Source organism: Mastigoproctus giganteus, chromosome 12 (genome assembly GCF_048544385.1).
Source record: "Mastigoproctus giganteus isolate SK-2022 chromosome 12, ASM4854438v1, whole genome shotgun sequence".
Lineage (NCBI taxonomy): Eukaryota > Metazoa > Arthropoda > Arachnida > Uropygi > Thelyphonidae > Mastigoproctus > Mastigoproctus giganteus.
In genome coordinates, this window is record NC_143586.1 from 50753642 (window position 1) to 50772098 (window position 18457).

The window sequence follows — 18457 nt, forward strand, 5'->3', positions numbered from 1 at the left end:
TTACTTGCAGAAAGACATAGCAGAGAGAATGGGCACATATAAATGTATATATGCAAACACTCCTAAAACTGACTGAAATTAATAAATAGTTGTTTTTTTTAATACTATAAAATGGTAATAATACTTAATTTTCTAATAAGAACTTTGGTGCATAATTTTTTTTTTTTTTTGTCATTAGACTTATGGGTTTCACTGCTAGTGTGACTGGTAGATCACAAAACAAATTCGTCCTAAAAAATAAAGAATATTTCATATATGAAATATATGAGTAACTGCATGCAGGTATATATATATATTTTTCTGTGTGTATGTTCCTCACAGTATGCATGCTACTGGTTTGCCATTCCTGTCCCAAAGCTTCCCATCCCTGCATGCTGGTATGAAATAAGAATGAAAAAGAGTCCCTATTATTAATATGTTGGAAAAGTGGAAAATAGAACTTAATCTCTGAGCAAATGATGGAGAAATAAACATGGATAACTGGCATGGAAGGGGGGAAATAATGCAGATATTTTGGATTATCCATGTAGATTGTAATTGCAGGTGAACTCTTATTGCATATAATAATGGTGTGCATGAATAAATGTCAGAATATTAAATATCCAGTATAGAGAATTATAAATGGATAAATTTTGACAACTTAGATTTGCAGTGTAATCCTTTTGATTTATGTTTTCCTAATTTTATCTTTTATTCATAAATGTCAAATGAAATTCTTAGGATCGGTCATGGATTCTCATTCTGATTACTCTGTTAATTTAATGAAAATAGAGGACAGCTTATTGCAGCCATGAACAGCTTTCATGGCAGAAATCGTAAAGTCAAACTGCACTACAAGATTTAATAAACCTAAATTAAGTTTTTCGTGTAATAATCAAAATAAAAAGATGCCAAGAAGTTATGAAGTAATAATCCTGTTGCCTTTGATTACTTCAGACAATGAACCATAAAATTTAAAAATAAACCATTAGAAACATAAATCAGTGATCTGGTTCCTCTTTCTACAAGGGAAAATACCCAAAACAATCTACGAAGAAATGATCACCATTTATGGAGAATACTTCCCAGGTTACAGTGTTGTTACACATTGGTATAACCAGTGGTTTTGCACCTTAGGGTGCTGCAACAACATTCCAGAGGTGCTATGTAATTTGGGTTTAAGTTACTTAAACTTTTTTTTTTTTAATTTATATGTTACTTAGTACCTCTATATAAAGAATAAACTTATTATATACTGTATATATATATATATATATATAATTAGTATTATGAAATGTAATTTTTCTAACATTATTGTAATAACTATCATATAACATATATATTTTTTAATATTAGATATATACTAGTATATATGGTCTGAGACAGTATTTAAATTCTATACAGTGGGACCAACTGATGATGTTACCAACAGCAAATTCAAAATGGGAAGCATTCAAGGAACTAATCTTGGAAGCTACCAGGCTTTACATACCAACCAAGAAATATTGTTCAAGGTTCAGGCCTAAATGGTTGTCAGATGAACTAATGAGACATATGGCAGAGAAGAAAAATGCATGGGATACATACAAATTAATGGGTGACATGGAAGCCTATGATAGATATAAGTTGGTCTGTAACCAAGTCACAAAGGAGATTAGGCAGGCAAAGGCAGATTATGAGAAATCCTTGGCAAAGGACGCAAAGAAAAACAGAAAAGAGTTCTTTACCTATTTAAACTCAAGAAGGAAAGGGATGAATCAGATTGGTCCACTGGATGTTGATGGTTCAACAGTTGAGGATCCTGCTCAGGTGGCTAACAATCTAAACGAGTATTTTGCATCTACATTCACACATGAGGAGTTATTCAGGAAGGGGAATGTCGTAGGTGAAGTAAACATTGGCAGTGAGCTAGATTATTTTCTAATAACTGAGAGGAAAGTGGAGGAGAAATTTCTGAGGATAAACATAAAAAAGGCACCAGGGGTGGATGGGATCTATCCAGTTATATTAAAGGAGGCAGCAAAGGAAGTAAGCAAACCCCTAGCCATAATTATGACAGCTTCTTTGGACTCAGGGGAGGTACCCATGGACTGGAGATGTGCAAATGTAACCCCAATTCACAAAGGAGGATCAAAGGCTGACACAAGTAATTATAGACCTGTTAGTTTAACTTCGGTTCCAGGAAAATTAATGGAGGCACTGGTTAAAGAAGCACTGCAGGATCATCTGGACAAGAATTCAGTTATAGCTCAGACACAGCATGGTTTTGTTAAGGGCAGGTCTTGTCTGACCAATTTGATTGGATACTATGATGTAGTCACAAAAGAACTGGATGCAGGGAATAACTTTGATATTATATATTTGGATCTTAGAAAGGCATTTGATACTGTTGCACATGGAAGACTGCTGCACAAATTGGAGAAGTGTGGCATTGGAGGCAAATTGCTGCTATGGATAAAGGGATGGTTGAGTGGCAGAAGACAGAGAGTGGTAATCAATGGACACTGCTCAACGTGGACTAATGTTATTAGTGGAGTTCCTCAGGGTTCAGTGTTGGGTCCATTGTTGTTTTCTGTATTTATAAATGATATTGATGATGGTGTATCAGGCTTAATGTCCAAGTTTGCAGACGATACCAAGGTTGGCAGGGTTATTAAGGACACTACTGATACTATGCTGCTGCAACAGGATCTGGAAAGGTTGAGCAGATGGGCTGAGAGGTGGCAAATGAAGTTTAACATTGACAAATGTAAAGTACTACATATGGGAAACAGTAACCCCAGATCAATGTATCAACTCGGTGGTACTACGCTGACAGTGGTAGAGAATGAAAAGGACCTGGGGGTAATTGTGCAGGCAGATATGAAGTTCTCTGAGCAGTGCAGACGAGCTGCAAGAGTAGCTCATGGTGTCTTGTCAATGATATACAGGAATTTTTCTAGCAGGGATAAGGATGTGATTATTCCCTTGTATAAGGCATTGGTCAGGCCACACCTTGAGTACTGTATACAGGTCTGGAGGCCTCATTTCAAGAAGGATGTAGAGCTGCTCGAACGAGTACAGAGAAGGGCAACAAGATTAGTGAATGGAACAAAGGGTTGCTCTTACGAAGAAAGGCTTAAGATTTGCAAATTACAGAGCCTGGAGACTAGGCATCGGCGAGGTGATCTGATAGAGGTGTATAAGGCTTTGAATGGCTTGAGCATGCTCAATGCCGATGGGATTCTTCCTCTTGCTCAGAATAATCACCTGAGAGGGCATAAATTCGAATTGAGGAAGGACGGATGTCGGATAGATGTGCGGAAATTTGCCTTTAGCCAGCGGGCAGTTGGTTTGTGGAATAGACTCCCATCGCTTGTTGTTGAAGTTGATAGCCTAAATAAATTTAAGGCTCAGCTGGACAGGTATTTCGAACGAACGGAGGGGTGAAATGGAAGTAGTGGTTGGTTTTTTTTTTTTTTTTTTTTTGCTGATGCTGAATAAGCTTGCTTTCTTGCATCATATGCCTCTACTAATGCTAATATATACAGGGTGTCTCAAAAATACACGGCAAAACTACAGGAATGAGTTCCTCATATGTAGACAATAAAAATATTTTATATCAACATAGTTCCAGAAATGTTTGGTTCCCGGGTGCCTCCGTAGCCAGGTGGGCAGGAGGAGCAGTGCGTAGCACACGCTTCTTGATTAGACCGGGGTTTGAGCCCGTGACCACCAAATACGGAGGATGCAGAAAAGTCAGGGAATGACCACCGCATATCCCAAGAGCAATATGGCCTTAGTTGCTAATGCTCCTAAAAACCAAATAACATCAACTTGGTTCCCGAGTTGTTAACCGGAATGTCTTATCTCCCGCAGGTGATTTCCTTCATCACAAGGTACTGACAGAATCTAGCGGTTTTCCATTCCGACCATGTAATCAAATCAGGAGCAAGCGGATATGCACTTTATGTACGGTTTGGAGGACGGCAATGCACTGGAGGCTCGTCGTTTGTACTATGAAAGGTTCCCAGAACGAAGATGTCCAGACAAGAAAAAGTTTGAAGGTATCCATCGCCGCCTTTGTGAACATGGGACCTTTACACCTTGTGCTGCCCACAGAGGATGACCAAGATCTATGACTCCTGAAGTAGAGGGTGGACCAACTGCCTGGCCTCCATGCTCACCTGATTTAAACCCAGTAGATTTCTTCTTGTGGGGCCATTTAAAGTGATTGGTGTATTCGGCTCCAGTAGCTCATGTGGTAACTCTCCGCAATCGAATTGTGGCGGGTTGTGAGACGATACGAAATGTGCCAGGAATATGGCATCATCTTTGTGAGTCCATGAGACGTCGATGTGAGTCCTATATTCAGGCAGAAGGTGGACATTTTGAACAATTACTATAAGATGATGTGAACAGTGTCATAGACAGACTTTCAAAACTCTGAAACCAAGCATTTCCGGAACTATGTTTACATAAAATATTTTTGTCTACATACGAGGAACTCATTCCTGAAGTTATGCCGTGTATTTTTGAGACACCCTGTACACACACACACACACACACACACAGAATTGGATCTAACAGGCAGAAAATTGAGTAGGGGTGCCTGTGCCGCAATATAAAATAAATTACTTGCTGGTGCCGTTATTAAAAAAAAAGTTGAAAACCACTAGTATAACCAATTCAAATGTGGTAGAACCTCGGTGCATGAAGAAGAAATCCCAGGATCCCATGTTGGTGGATGACGTTCTCTGTGGAGAACATCATCCACCAACAGCTACATATCAGTTAACTGTCTGCTAGATGGGTTCCAGACTTCTGACCCCTTACAAGAAGGAAAGGGCACAATATGCACATGAAATGTCAATGTGCCAGGAAAAGCAAGAGGAGTTTTTCACCACTAGTTACCATGGTTGAAACTTGGATTCATTACCATGATCCAAATACTAAGCAGATGTCACAAGGAAAGCATGCAGAATCACTATCCCCTAAAAAGGCGCAAAGGTGCAACCAAGTTCTGCCAAGGTGATGCTATCAGTTTTTTTTTTTTTTTTTTTGGAATCAGCATTGTAATACTAACAGATTATCTTCAAAGGGGCTGTACTGTGACAGCAAAGTATTATTCCAACTGGATAAAGGGGCATGCCACTATAAAAGAAAAAAGATGGGGAAAGCCATCAAAAGGTATATGCCTGCTTCACGATAATGCTACTGTGCATTTCTTGGATGCTGCATGGGCCTGCTGGAACATATTGGACCACAGGTAATATTTTCATGTGTGGTGGCTGTAGAGCAGGAAGCAGAAATATTGTAGCATCCTGCCTTGCACCCCCCCCCCCCCCAGATTGCTTCCTCTTTCCTGCTGTGAAATCCTCTCTTTGCAATACATTTCCACAGGTCAGTTTTCTACAAAACTGACCTGTGGAAATGTATTGCAAAGTGGCAAAAATGTGTCACGGTGTCTTGTTACTATGTTGAAAAAGTGCAGTTAATGATGTTTCTTTCAACCTTCTATCACAACTACTTCAGGATGAATACAAATCTTTTTTTGTATTCATCCTGAAGTATTCAACCTCAGTGTTGAACCATTTTTACATTTTCCCTGATACTTGTTTTGCATATTTTTCCCCCAAACACTTCCAAAAAGTTTCCTTAGCCTCTCTCACACATCTTAGCTCTCTTGCACTTATCTTTATATTTCTGTAAATATTTATTAGAATTATTGAACAGAAATCTTATTTTTTCTTTTTTCTATTCAACTTTTGGGGTCCTTTGACATTCTGAATTTCCAGTCTTTATGGATCTCTCTCTCTCTCTCTCCCTCCCTCCCTCCCTCCCTCCCCCCTACACACTTCTTTTTGCAACTCTTCAGTTTTTTCTTAATTTCTCTTCAATTTTTTTTTTTACATTATTTGTTTAAAATCATATTAACACCAGGAATGCCATTTAACTCTTGAGCAAAAAAAGTTTCTATTTAATGGTTGTTATCAAATCTGAGGACTGCATTTTTTATAACTATATTTTGTGCTAATTACCAGTTTTAATTGCTCAGTGAAGACAGCCACTTCCAATCTCAGTTCCTCTATGTATTCTTGCATTATTGACTGGTTTCTCCATTATTATATAATGATATGGTCAATTATGCTTACCTTTTTTCTATTTTGCTCCTTCCACATGCACTTTTACTTTTATATAAAATACTGTTTGAATAGAGTGCATGATATGCAGAATTGTAGCATTTTACTGTTATTGTTGGGTTTACCTTTCTCTCCAAATTTTTCTAAAATATCTTTGTAGATCATCATTTCCTCTTCTGTTATTTAAGTCTCCAACTGGTACTACTCTTTCTTTGGCATCAGTTTCTCCACAACAAACAAATAACTCTGCTTGATAATATTTTCCAGCCAATCAAACTAGTTGTGAAAGTGTTGCTATTCTTTCCTTGCACTTTATCTTATTTTCAGAATAAATTAGCTGATAATTATTTTCTGTAGTGCACCTGTATTCACCATTTAGTAACCCATCTAGTTATAAAAAAAATTTTAACATCAAGTATGACTCCATGGGCTTTAATGACATAAACACCCTCTGTGGTGCGGGGAAGGGGAGAAGACTTGCATGTTTTTGGTACGTAGCAACTGAAATCTTGCTCCACTTTTTCTGTAATGCTGTTTGGCTCTCAGTTGTTCCAAAGCAATTATAGGTGCTTAGTTGGAATGAAATGTGCTGGAAATGTCAGGTTTCCCAATATTCTCCTTTAAAACCATCTTACACTTTGTGACATGGAGCTTTGTCAATGTGATACAAATGATTCCCCCCTCCAAAAGAATTGGCACAAGCACATTAGACATAATTGTTGAAAATGTCTCAGTAGGCAACCACGTTCATGTTTTCATTGATTAAAACCAATGAACCATGCCCAGCTAACATAAAGCAGCCTAATGCTATCACATAATGACCACCAAACTTGATTGTTGGTGTAGTGCAGTCTGAGTGAAGCCATTCTTGGGTATATGCACCACACCCAAGTGAATTCATATGATGCCTGGACTGTACGGTATGCTTCATCACTGTATCACATTCTGCCATTAGCTCGATGTGTCTTTATCATGCCATGCAGCTTGCTGCACATTAGCTTATTGGCAACTTTGCTACCACCACAATAACCCATTCTTATGGGTTATTGTTGGTGATGTTTATGATGTGCTTTTCTACCAGTTGTTGATTTTGCACTTATTACAGTTCTATTAACTCCCATCTTGGACCAGTGCCTTTGTAGTTCTTTTTGTTTCATTCTTGATGTGACTGAAGGCCATCAATGGTAGTCCACCTCACCTGGCTTGAATGACTGTTGGTGTTGCCTTTTGTCTCATTGTCCCATTCTTGTTCCACACACCTGTCATTGGCTGCACTTGCTTTTTATATTCTAATTTTCACTTAACTGGTACTGCTATCTACCTGTCATGTGACCTACAATTAACCATTACTTCCCAAGAAAGAGACATCTTGGAAGATAGTGTATATTAGAAAACAGGCCTTGCATGCTGCATATCATCCAAGTTTCATGCGACGACTGACTAACTGGTTAAAATAATAAATCTTTTATACATAAGATAAAACAGAAAAAAATAAGATAAAAGCGTTAAAATACAATAAGATAAAAGCATTAAAATACATAGAAGCTTTCGAGACAAAGTGCCTCTACATCAGCTAGTCAGTGAGTGGTGTACTTCAGTATATATTGATGGTTACGATAGCAAAAGTCAGCTGGGCATGATCATGTATCATGAGTCTGGTGTCAGTAGAATAGAATTACATACACATGACTGCCAGTGCTCATTGCGTTGCAATACAGTACATTCTATAATAGAATGTAAGTGCACTCCCCTCATGTGATTCATAGTACTATTATTGGTAGCTATGTGCAGTGCTTCAAGCCATGAGTGCTGGCGGCAATCATGCGAGTAGTCGACGATTTCAATATCCCATCAGGTATCAAGATTGTGCTGCTCAACCCAATGCTCGGTGACTGTGGAGCATTCAAAGAGGCAGTTCATCTCTTCAAAAGCTTCTATGTATTTTAACTCTTTTTATTAAATTATATTTTAACAATTTTATCTTATTGTAATTTAACAACATTTTTATCTTATTTTATCTCTATTTCATCTTATGTATATATCATTTATTTATTTTTATAAATTTATTTTAACCAGTTAGTCGGTCGTCACAAGAAACTTGGATGAGATAGTGTACATTTTACTTTTGTTTGTACATGTGCACAGAATATGCATTACAGTTGGATTTCATGTTTAAGTAAGAATATAAATGAATTGATGCATCATTAAAATTACTGCAAAAGATGTAAGTGCAGTAAATATTAATATGTATTATTGCTATTGTGATGTTACATACCATTACATTAGCATTACAAATCATGGATCTGAGCTTTTCATTATGTATAATTTAATTATACAGTATTTAAATTACCAAATACATAATGTGTATAGATTAATTTAATCTTCTTTGATACCTTATTACCAATAAATGCTAATAATACTATACTTGTCAGTAGCGAGTCTTCACTTATATAAACTTTTTTTTTTTTTTTTTAAAACTAAGTTTTTGTATTATTCCTCTATCTATTAATAGATTGTTATAAAAGCACTTCATATAAGGCCAGATCCAAACTTGCCAACCCAGGAATGCTCCTTAAGAATGTCAATTAAGCCGCTTAGGTTCAACATTGATCAGGTAACTGATTTTTGTACATTTTTTGTATTTTAATTAATAATATATGTATGTATGGGCTCATAGCTAAAACAAATCTAGTTTATTTTATTCATTCAGTTTGTCCTTTTGTGAAAATCATAGATCAAATTTGGGGGCACTCATATCATAAATAACAATATTAGTTATTTAAATTTAATTATTTAATAACTAAAGTTTACAGGTCAAAGGAGACCTCACTGCTAGTGAGGCTCTTTTAAGAAGAATTAGACAAATTATTAGAGGGAATGGTCAGATTGAGTTGGGATGTGGTTGTCTTTTTTTGGCTGGTGTTGTATAAACTTGCTTCCTTGCATTATTTACAACTACTAATACCAAATAGTGGCAAATGATGTAAGAAAGCAAACTTATACAGTATTAACCTAAAATAAAAAAGCCCTTCCCACATCACCTGTCCATTCCCTAAATAGTGTCTATTTCTTCCTTGAATCTTTTCAAACCACCAACTTCCACAACACCAGATAGAAATTTGTTCCAACAATCAACTACCTGCTGGCTGCAGTATATTTAATTTCAGGAAAGGGCTGCATCAGTTTAAGATGCCACATGACCTCAATTAACTTGGTTAATGAGAGAGAGAGAGAGAGAGAGAGAGAGAGAGAGAGAGAGAGAGAGAGAGAGAGAGTAAATACCTTAGAACTATGGGATTGTTTTTAAAACAATAGTTAAAGAGGCCACAAATACATGTATATCATTAAGAAAATATAGCACAAAAAGATGCCATGATGTAGGAATACAGCCAAATAGAGCAGAAAAAGACAGCACGAGAAAGAGTAATGAAAATTACTGATGTTCTCTACATAGCTACAAGTTGATCTGTAATGGTACCACATAAAAGGTTAGGTTTGCAAAGACAGAATATGGGAAATTACTGTCAATGATAGCAAAGAATGGGAACAAAGAGTTTTTGATGTCTGAGTACAAAAGAAGAAAATGAATCAGATCAGACCCTTGCATAATGGATGTGGAAAAGTCTTAGATAAACCAGCTGTTGTTGCTGATGAATTGAATGGGTACTTTGCATTGATCTTTACAGATGAAAAACCCTTCTTAGTGAGGAAGGCTGAGCCATATGAAATTATGGTACTGAAATTTAAAAAAAATATATTGTTTATTAAGAATAACTGTCAAACTTAAATGCAAGTAATGCTCCTAAAGTTGCTGGCTTATTTTAAGTAATTTGAGGTAGGCAGCAAGAGAAATGAAAGACCCTTCTTAGTGAGGAAGGCTGAGCCGTATGGAATTATGGTACTGAAATTTGCTTATTTTAAGTAATTTTAGGTAGGCAGCAAGTGCATTGATCCATCAAAATTAATTATGAAGGCATCGTTGAACTTGGGAGAGAATTCTCTGAATTAGAGGAGTGCCAGTATATCAGTATGTAATGGCAGTTCGAAGAGTGAAACAATTAACTGCAGACCAGTTATTTTTACTTAAGTGGTAGTGAGGATCATGGAGGCAATGGTAAAGAGTGCACTTTAGATAGAAATGGAACTCTGAAGGAAACAGAGCATGTGTTGTCTTCAGAATTCCATTATAGGAAATAATTTTGACATTGTTTTCTTGTATTTTAGCAAAGAATTGACTCAATACTGCAGGAGAGCTTATTGTATAAGCTGGAACATATTGGACCACAGGTAATATTTTCATGTGGTGGCTGTAGAGCAGGAAGCAGAAAGTTGTGATTAATGGGTCTACCATTTGATCTTACATTAGAAGTGGGGTCCCCCAAGGATCATTTCTGGTACCCTTATGTTTCTGATTTTCAAGAATGACTTCAACAAAGAGGCTGCCGTAGCCTAGTGGTCAGGCGCACGGGTGCATAAGTACACGTGCCTTGAGTGACTGGAGTTCAAGCCCGTGACTGCTGAATACGGTGCTGTTTTTTGTATTCTGTCTATCCTGTGAACTCCTGACTGTTTGGTCATCCCCGGAGTATAAACAGAAAATTTTATTTATTTATTGGGATGATGTCAAAATTTGCTGATGATGGGAAGATTTTATTTAGAAAGTGGTGAATAATCAGCACCAAGCAGTGCTCCTATAAGATGGCTTAGATGGTCAGATAAGTGGCAGCTATGTTTTAATGGTGAAAAAGGCACAGTCTATACTTTGTTACTATACTTGAGTATACTATACTCAAGTATAGTAACAAAGTATAGTAACAAGGAAGCCTATTTTATTTTATTTAGGCACACTGTGCTTAAAAAAAAATAAATTTTGGGAAATTAAAAGGTCAGCTAAAATAAAATAAAGCAGCAAAAAAGATACTAATTTGAGTATAGTAACCCCAAAATAATTTATACAATTGATGGGGTTGAATTAGCAATACTAGAGGAAGAAATATTTGGGAATTACAATACAGCTGGACATGAAGTTTTCTGAGCAGTATAGACAAGTGATAAGGAGAGGCCCATGGTGTCTTTCCAATGATTTATCAACAAAATGCTTGATAAATCAATGATTGAACAGAGATCAAAAGGTGATAATCTACTGTGTAAGGCATTGTATGATTTCACTTGGAATACTATTAAAAAGACATTGAACTGCTTGAATGGGTACAAAGATGGGTAATGTGATCGGCAAAAAGATGACCATATGAGGAAAGACTTTGAATATGCAAATTGCAGAGTGTGGTAACCAGACACTTTAGAGATCTAACTGAGGTGTACAAGACTCTGAAAGGAGAAAATAAAACATTTGCATGTGAAATTTTCAGTATTATAAATGATTCAATAACTAAGGGCATGATTCAAATTACAGTGAAAGAAGCTGACTGGTCTGCAGGAGGTTTTCTTTTAGTCAATGAGTTGTTGATTACTAGAAGTTGTCTCCATAGGTTGTTGTGGAAATTTCAGAAGAAAATGACATAAGCTGCTTATTTTTTATATATATATTTTTTATGTATTTTATTTAGTTATATTTTTTAGCTAGTGCAGAAAAGCCCGTGGTCTCCTTGTTTCTGGCTATATACTATTAAGCAAAATTAATGCTAATTTCAAAGTACAGACAGGATGGGAAGGGGTTATGCTTTTAGCTAAGAAGCATGTTCAATCTAACATGCTTCTTAGCTTTAAAAAAGTGTGCCAGTTGATATAGTATTAGCAATGGCCACATGGGGCAAGGAAGTCTATTTTATTTTATTGAGGCACACTGTGCTTAAATAAAATAAATTTTGGGAAATTAAAAGGTCAGCTAAAATAAAATAAAGCAGCAAAAAAAAAAATAAAAATAACTAAATAATAAAAAAAAAAGAATAGGAAAATAAAAAATAATAATTAATAAGAGAAAAGAAATAGACAACCTATGTGTTTCCTTCCTCCCGTAGGTAACTATTCAGCTGACCTTTGAATTTCCCTAAACTGTCGGCCTCTACCACCCATGTAGACAACTTATTCCAGTAATTTATAACTCGATGCCCCCCCCCCCCAAACTAGCAGTTTCCCTGAACCATTAAGGTATCCTCAATAATACTGGCAAAAACTCTTGCACCACCTTTGTTTAAATGTATCCCATCTCTACAAAACAGATTCCTTCTAACTACAGGTGTGCACCAAACTGATGGAAATTTCCCCTCAAAAGCCTTATTTCAAAAGTCTTAGTCTTGAATTAATCCACAAGGCTTTCAGCATGGAATCCCTCCTATCATGCCTGGGCAGAATTGCAGATACATAGACATTGTGACCTAACTCGTTGCATTTCTTCAGCATAGTCTTAATTTGTCTAACAAATATCAGATCGTGTATGCTTAATGTCATTAGTCCCACATATTCTCTTTACTCCCCCATCCCTCGCCGACCGGGCTAGCCGAGTGGGTAAAGTACCTGCCCGGCAACCCAAAGGTCGCGGGTTCGATTCCCGCCTCGGGCTTGGATCAAAGTACTGCAAAAACCTTGGGAGGTGCAATATGGCCACAGAAGCCGATGCGCCAACAACTACCAAATCAAACCCCCATCCCTTAAAATCTGACAGTCTGTTTGTGAAATCATTAATAGTTGCTCCCGTCAGACATACCCTGGTTTTAGCCCACCTGTCCTTATTACAAAAAATATTTCCTGTTTCCCAGACAATGGATTCTCCTAATAGAATTAAGTCCTTTTGAACCAGAGTAGTTTGCACTTGGTTATTCTGTTCTGGGGCCCGAATCAGGAGTGCATCATTTGTTAGATGTCTAGTCAGTCCCAGACGAGCTCCCAGTTAAGTTATTCTCGAGGGAAAACACCCATTTTTTCAGTGACTCAAACTGTTCTAGCAATGCACCAAATTTTAACTTTAGTACACTCCTTACAATAGTGACTCCAGGTGAGTTTTGATTATCTTGGTCAATCTTCGTATACATGCCACAGGTTCTGGAAAGGATAAAATAATGACTCAACTAGAAATCAACATCGGCTATATCCTTGAGTTGTGATACCCTCTGACAAAGTGTTAGAGGTGGATCTGGTAATAGCCATTGTAAAATTTACTAAATATTAATAAAAGAAACTTTCAAAAAATCAAACTAGAGAAACTCACTGACTTAAGTAAGGGTTGCGCTCCGTGGAATGCTGCGTAAGTAGGATTTTTACGTAAGTTGGGGAATTTCCCCACGATTGTGCAGCACTCGCAACTCTGCTTGCTGAATTGATTGAATCAAAAAAGAAATGTTCGAACTTGTAAATATAATTATTTATTGTATTTATTCAATTTTTTATCTCATCGCAGGAAAAATTACAAAGGCAAGCAATTTAAAAAAAATTCAAAATTTTAAAATTACAAAAAAAGAGGAGACTGGCATAATGACAGTAAGTTTTACCTCTCAAGCATCGTTGCCAGAATCTGTGTCTTCAGCTGAAAAGTACACCGCTCCGGAGGTTGAGGGCTGTGGAGATTTCGAAGGGGTCGGCTGCTCAACCTTACGAAAAAACATTAATGTTGACTGGACGGTGGCTTTTTTCCTTTCATCGTAGATTTCTTTGTAGCAAGCAAGCATATCATTCACCCCTCTGTTAACTTTTAAGAATTGTTCACTGTCAGGATCCATCTTCTCAAACTTCTCCATTGCCGATGCAATTTCACAAAATGCCATTGCCATCTCTCTGGTGATGAAGCGTTTCGGCTCCTCATTTGGTTCACCTTGAGCTTCATCAGCATTTTCTTCCTATCACTGCCTGCAAGTCAATAAGTTCTTCATTAAATAATTCATTCTCTTCCTCTATTAACTCCTCCATGTCTTTGGCTTCAACCTCCAACTAAATATAAGATTGTAAAGGTTGCTCTGCAACCTTTACAGTCTTATCTGTAACATTTTCATATGATTCATCTTTTTCAAATCCTTCGGCGGAGCCTTTTACATGCCGTGGGCATATTTTCTTCCATGCGCCATTTAAACAACTTTTAGTAATTTCTGCCCAGGCCTTATTAATGTTCAAGATGGCAAGGTAAATATTGCAAGATTTCCAAAAGTCTCTGAAAGTAAAATTTTTCTCATCTACTGCAGACAATGCCTGAGCAAATTTTTTGCATAAATAGTATGCGTTTAAATTCGAAATCACACCTTGATCCACACCTTGTGGATCAAGGTGTGGATCACACCTTGATCCACAGGTTGGAAGTCGTGTTTGGTGGTAGAAATATGACTCTCACATTCGAATTGAAATCATCTAGCTGCGCAGGAGCATTATATAATAGAAGTAAAATCTCGAAAGGAACATTGTTGTCTTTACAATATTTTTCAACTTCGGGAATGAAGCAGCATTTAAACCAATCCTCAAAGAGAGATATTGTTATCCATGCTCTCTGGTTCGATCAGAAATGCACAGTTAGGGTGGCTTTATTGATGCCCTTAAATGCACGAGGATTTTCAGAATGGTACACAAGCAGTGGTTTTAATCTGTAATATCCCACGGCATTAGCCCCAAGTAAGAGCGTGGCCCTATCTTTTGACGCCGTAAAACCTGGCATTGTATTTTCCTCTTTGGCAATGTATGTTCAATCCGGCTTTTATTTTTTTACAATACAGAGCAGTCTCATCAACATTAAAAATTTGCTGTGTTGAATAGCCTCCTTCGTCAATAATTTTTTTTCAATACATCACAAAATTTCTCTGCAGCTACAGAATCATCACTAGTGACTTCACTGCATACTTTCATGTTGTGGAAACCAGTGTGATGCTTGAACCTGTTAAACCACCTGTTTCTTACCACGAACTTGGATTGTGGTTCGCTGTACTTACCCTTGATATCTTTATAAATACTTGTTGCTTTTGCTTGAATGATCATTAGACTCGGGGGCACTTACTTCTGAATTGATTTTCGATCCATATTATTAACAGCTGTTCCATGTTCGATATAGCACCTGAGCGCTGTTTTATGATCACTGTTGATCTTAAGTGCATTAATTCTTTGACATGTTCCTTTATACGTACACTGTCCTTTAAAATAGTATTCACTGTTGAAGCAGCGAGACCTAATTCCCTTGCAATAGACGATAAACTTTGTCCTGCTTCATACTTAATCATTTTCCTCTTCATTTCTAAATCAATTTTGTTTCGTTTCCTGGCACTACCACCACTTTCACTTTCCGTTGGTTGCTTTCGCTTCATAGTAATACGTAAATAGGAATGACAAGAAGTTTCTGAAAATTTGTATTTTATATGATTGAAGATTTCAGTGAAGGGGAACACATTTCACCATAATAGCGTAAAAACAAACACAATTGCAGTTATCCGTATTATCGACAATGCAATAATATTGAGTTTACTACCCGTTTATAATTAGATGCATAAACAGAAAAGCCTAATAAACCGGAAAGTGCAAATTGTTTTATTGTAGTGAACTCCAGAAACGTGCTTTAGAACAATATCACAAAGGCATTCAAAATTGATTCTTATAACGGGAACTTATGATAACAATGAAAGGGTAGTGTAATTTCCATTATAAATATGACCTTTTTATAGATATAAATAGCTTAGTAATATAGCGAAATTTTCAACTTTCAAAGACTTGGAACGAATCACAAAAAAAGGGGGGGATAAAAGTTATTGGGTTCACATTACGATATTTTCATGATTCCTCCATTTATTCCTATGGGATGCAAAATAAATTTGCGTAGGCTGGGAAAAATTTATGTAAAGTCAAATTTCTGTAAGTCAAATATTACATAAGTCGGGGAGTTCCTGTATATGCTACTTTGAAATGGTATATTTATGGAAAAAAAATGTAAAGAAAGATGGGAGTGAACAGTGGCTAAATGCTATTGAGCCCAGAACAAAAGAGATAGCAAAGGTTAACAGCTAAGTAGGTAAATTTTTAAATAGCTTAGTGATATCGCAAAATTTTCAACGTCCAAGGACTTGGAATGAATTAAAAAAAAAAAAAAAAAAAAACCAGTGTTATTGGGTTAATATTACGATATTTTCACGATAGCTCCATTTATTTCTACGGGATGCAAAATACGTTTTCACGTTTTTTTAAGTTTGCATGGGCCAGGAAAAACTTACATAAAGTTGAAAATCCATAAGTTGGAGAGTATTACAGGAAAGAAAAATTTATCAAAATAAACTTTACAATATACTAAAACTCTGGAATCCTGCTCTAATCCCCTCTCATCTATACTTCTTTGCTATTGCTATGAAGAGCCCCAATAGGCACATCTCGCCAAGAATGCCAACAGTCAAATGTGACTAAGGTGGTCAGTTTGGTGTGACAAAAGCATTGGGAAAATGAAAATGAGAGTAGGAATTTGTTATTGGCCTAATGACTCTGGATGAGTGTAACAACTATACAGAGAAATAGTGAGCCAGTAAATCAGAATGTCTTAGTAGGATTTTAATTTTACAGACATTGACAGAAACTTGTGGGATCACTCACACAATAGCAAGACCTTTGTTGATTTATTGATTGACTATTTTCTACAGCAGCACATTAGAGAAACAACAAGGGAAAGCAACTCATGATCTAATTATCAGCAGTGATTTGTCATGCATTAATAATCTGCAGGTAAAAGACCCACTGGGTGCAGAGATCACAGTGTACTGATGTGGAATTTACTTAATGTAACTATCACCAAGGGCAAATGGAAGGGATTTTGCTTTCATAAAGGGGACTATAATGGTCCCATAGAGTTTTTAAATTCTGTACAGTGAGACCAACTGATGATGTTACCAACAGCAAATTCTAAATTAGAAGCATTCAGGGAAATAATCGTAGATACTACTAGACTTTTCATGCCAACTAAAAATACTGTTCAAGGCTTAGACCGAAATGGATGTCAGATGATCTAATGAGACTCATACCAGAGAAGAAAAATGCACGGGATGCATAAATTATCATGTGATACAAAAGCCTGTGGTAGATATAAACTAGTCTGATTAAAGCAGATTATGAGAAATCTTTGGCAAAAGAATGCAAAGAAAAACAACAAAGACTTGTTTACTTATGTAAACACTAGAAGGGAGCGAATGACTCATTTTGGTCCATCTGACATTAGTGGTTTAACTATTGATGATCCTATTCGAATTGGGAAGGGGATGCAAGATATTTATTATACTCTCACAGGGATTCTCATGGTTTTGTGATACTTAGTGGAAAGTGGAAGGGAAATTGTTGAAACTTAAAAAGTGCCCATTGTAGATGTGATCTCTTCAATTATATTAAGGGAGGCAGAAAAGGAGGTAAGTAGCCATAATTATGAGGGCATCCTTGGATTCAGGGAAGATCCTGTGGACTAGAGATATGCAAATGTATCTCCAATTCACAAAGAGGATCAAAGGGTGACATGAGTAATTATAAACCTCTTAGCTTAACTTCTCTAAAGGAAAAATAATGGAGTCGCTGGTTAAAGAAGTAATGCAAGAGTATCTAGACAAGAATGCAGTTATATACAGTCTCAGCATGGATATTTTAAGTGGCAATCTTGTCTGAGCAATCTGATTGGATGCAAAAAATAATTTTGATATCATATACAGTAGAACGTCAGTTATCCAGAATAATTCGAAAGGCTGATCTTCCTTTTTTTTTTTTTTTTTTATTAACTGTAGTAGAGTAAGCTCCGGTTATAGTGATCACGTTTGAATATTGAATTTATTATAATAAGCGAAAGATTGAGTTTACTACCTGTTTATAACAGATTGTACAAACAAAAAGCCCAATAACCAGAAACTGCAAATTGTTTTTGTTTTACTCGGCAACCACAGTAAGAATTTTGGCCTGAAACTGTGCGATTTATTGTTTTCTCAAGTTTTTAAGGTAAAATGTGAACAAAAAGAAAACACGTAGTTTTAACATTGCAACAAAAAACGGAAATTATTAATAGAATTAGAAAAGGTGAAAATTTCGGAAATCTCTCCAAAGAGTTTAATGTGGGGACTTCAACAATTAACGACATCATGAAAAATTCCAACACTATAACAGAATGTGTCAATTATGGATAGTGAAGAAGGATCTAGCAGGAAAAAGACTGTTGAAACCTGAAAATGCTACTTTATAGAGTGCACTTTATATGTGGTTTCTTCAGAAGCAAAGTTTAGGTGAACCAGTGTTGTGTGAAAAAGCATTCAATTTTAATCAAAAATTAAGAGGTAATGAAGATTAAGGCAAGTACAGGTTGGCTGAAAAACTTTAAACTGAGACAGTATATGTGAACTAGTACTATTTACTATTTTTTTTTTTAGCAATGCACCTCTGGATTTAGATATTCTGTAATGGATGAAATGGTATGAAATCAG

General features: G+C 36.4%; 1 protein-coding gene across 1 annotated transcript in view; it reads left to right on the top strand.

The window, feature by feature from the left end:
• Nucleotides 1–18457, top strand: part of Atg2 (Autophagy-related 2) — a 359564-nt gene that overhangs the window by 284195 nt on the left and 56912 nt on the right. Inside the window, exon 35 of the mRNA XM_090386633.1 lies at nt 8614–8715. Coding sequence (XP_090242759.1) covers nt 8614–8715 — 102 coding nt within the window. The remainder of the gene's footprint in view (nt 1–8613; nt 8716–18457) is intronic.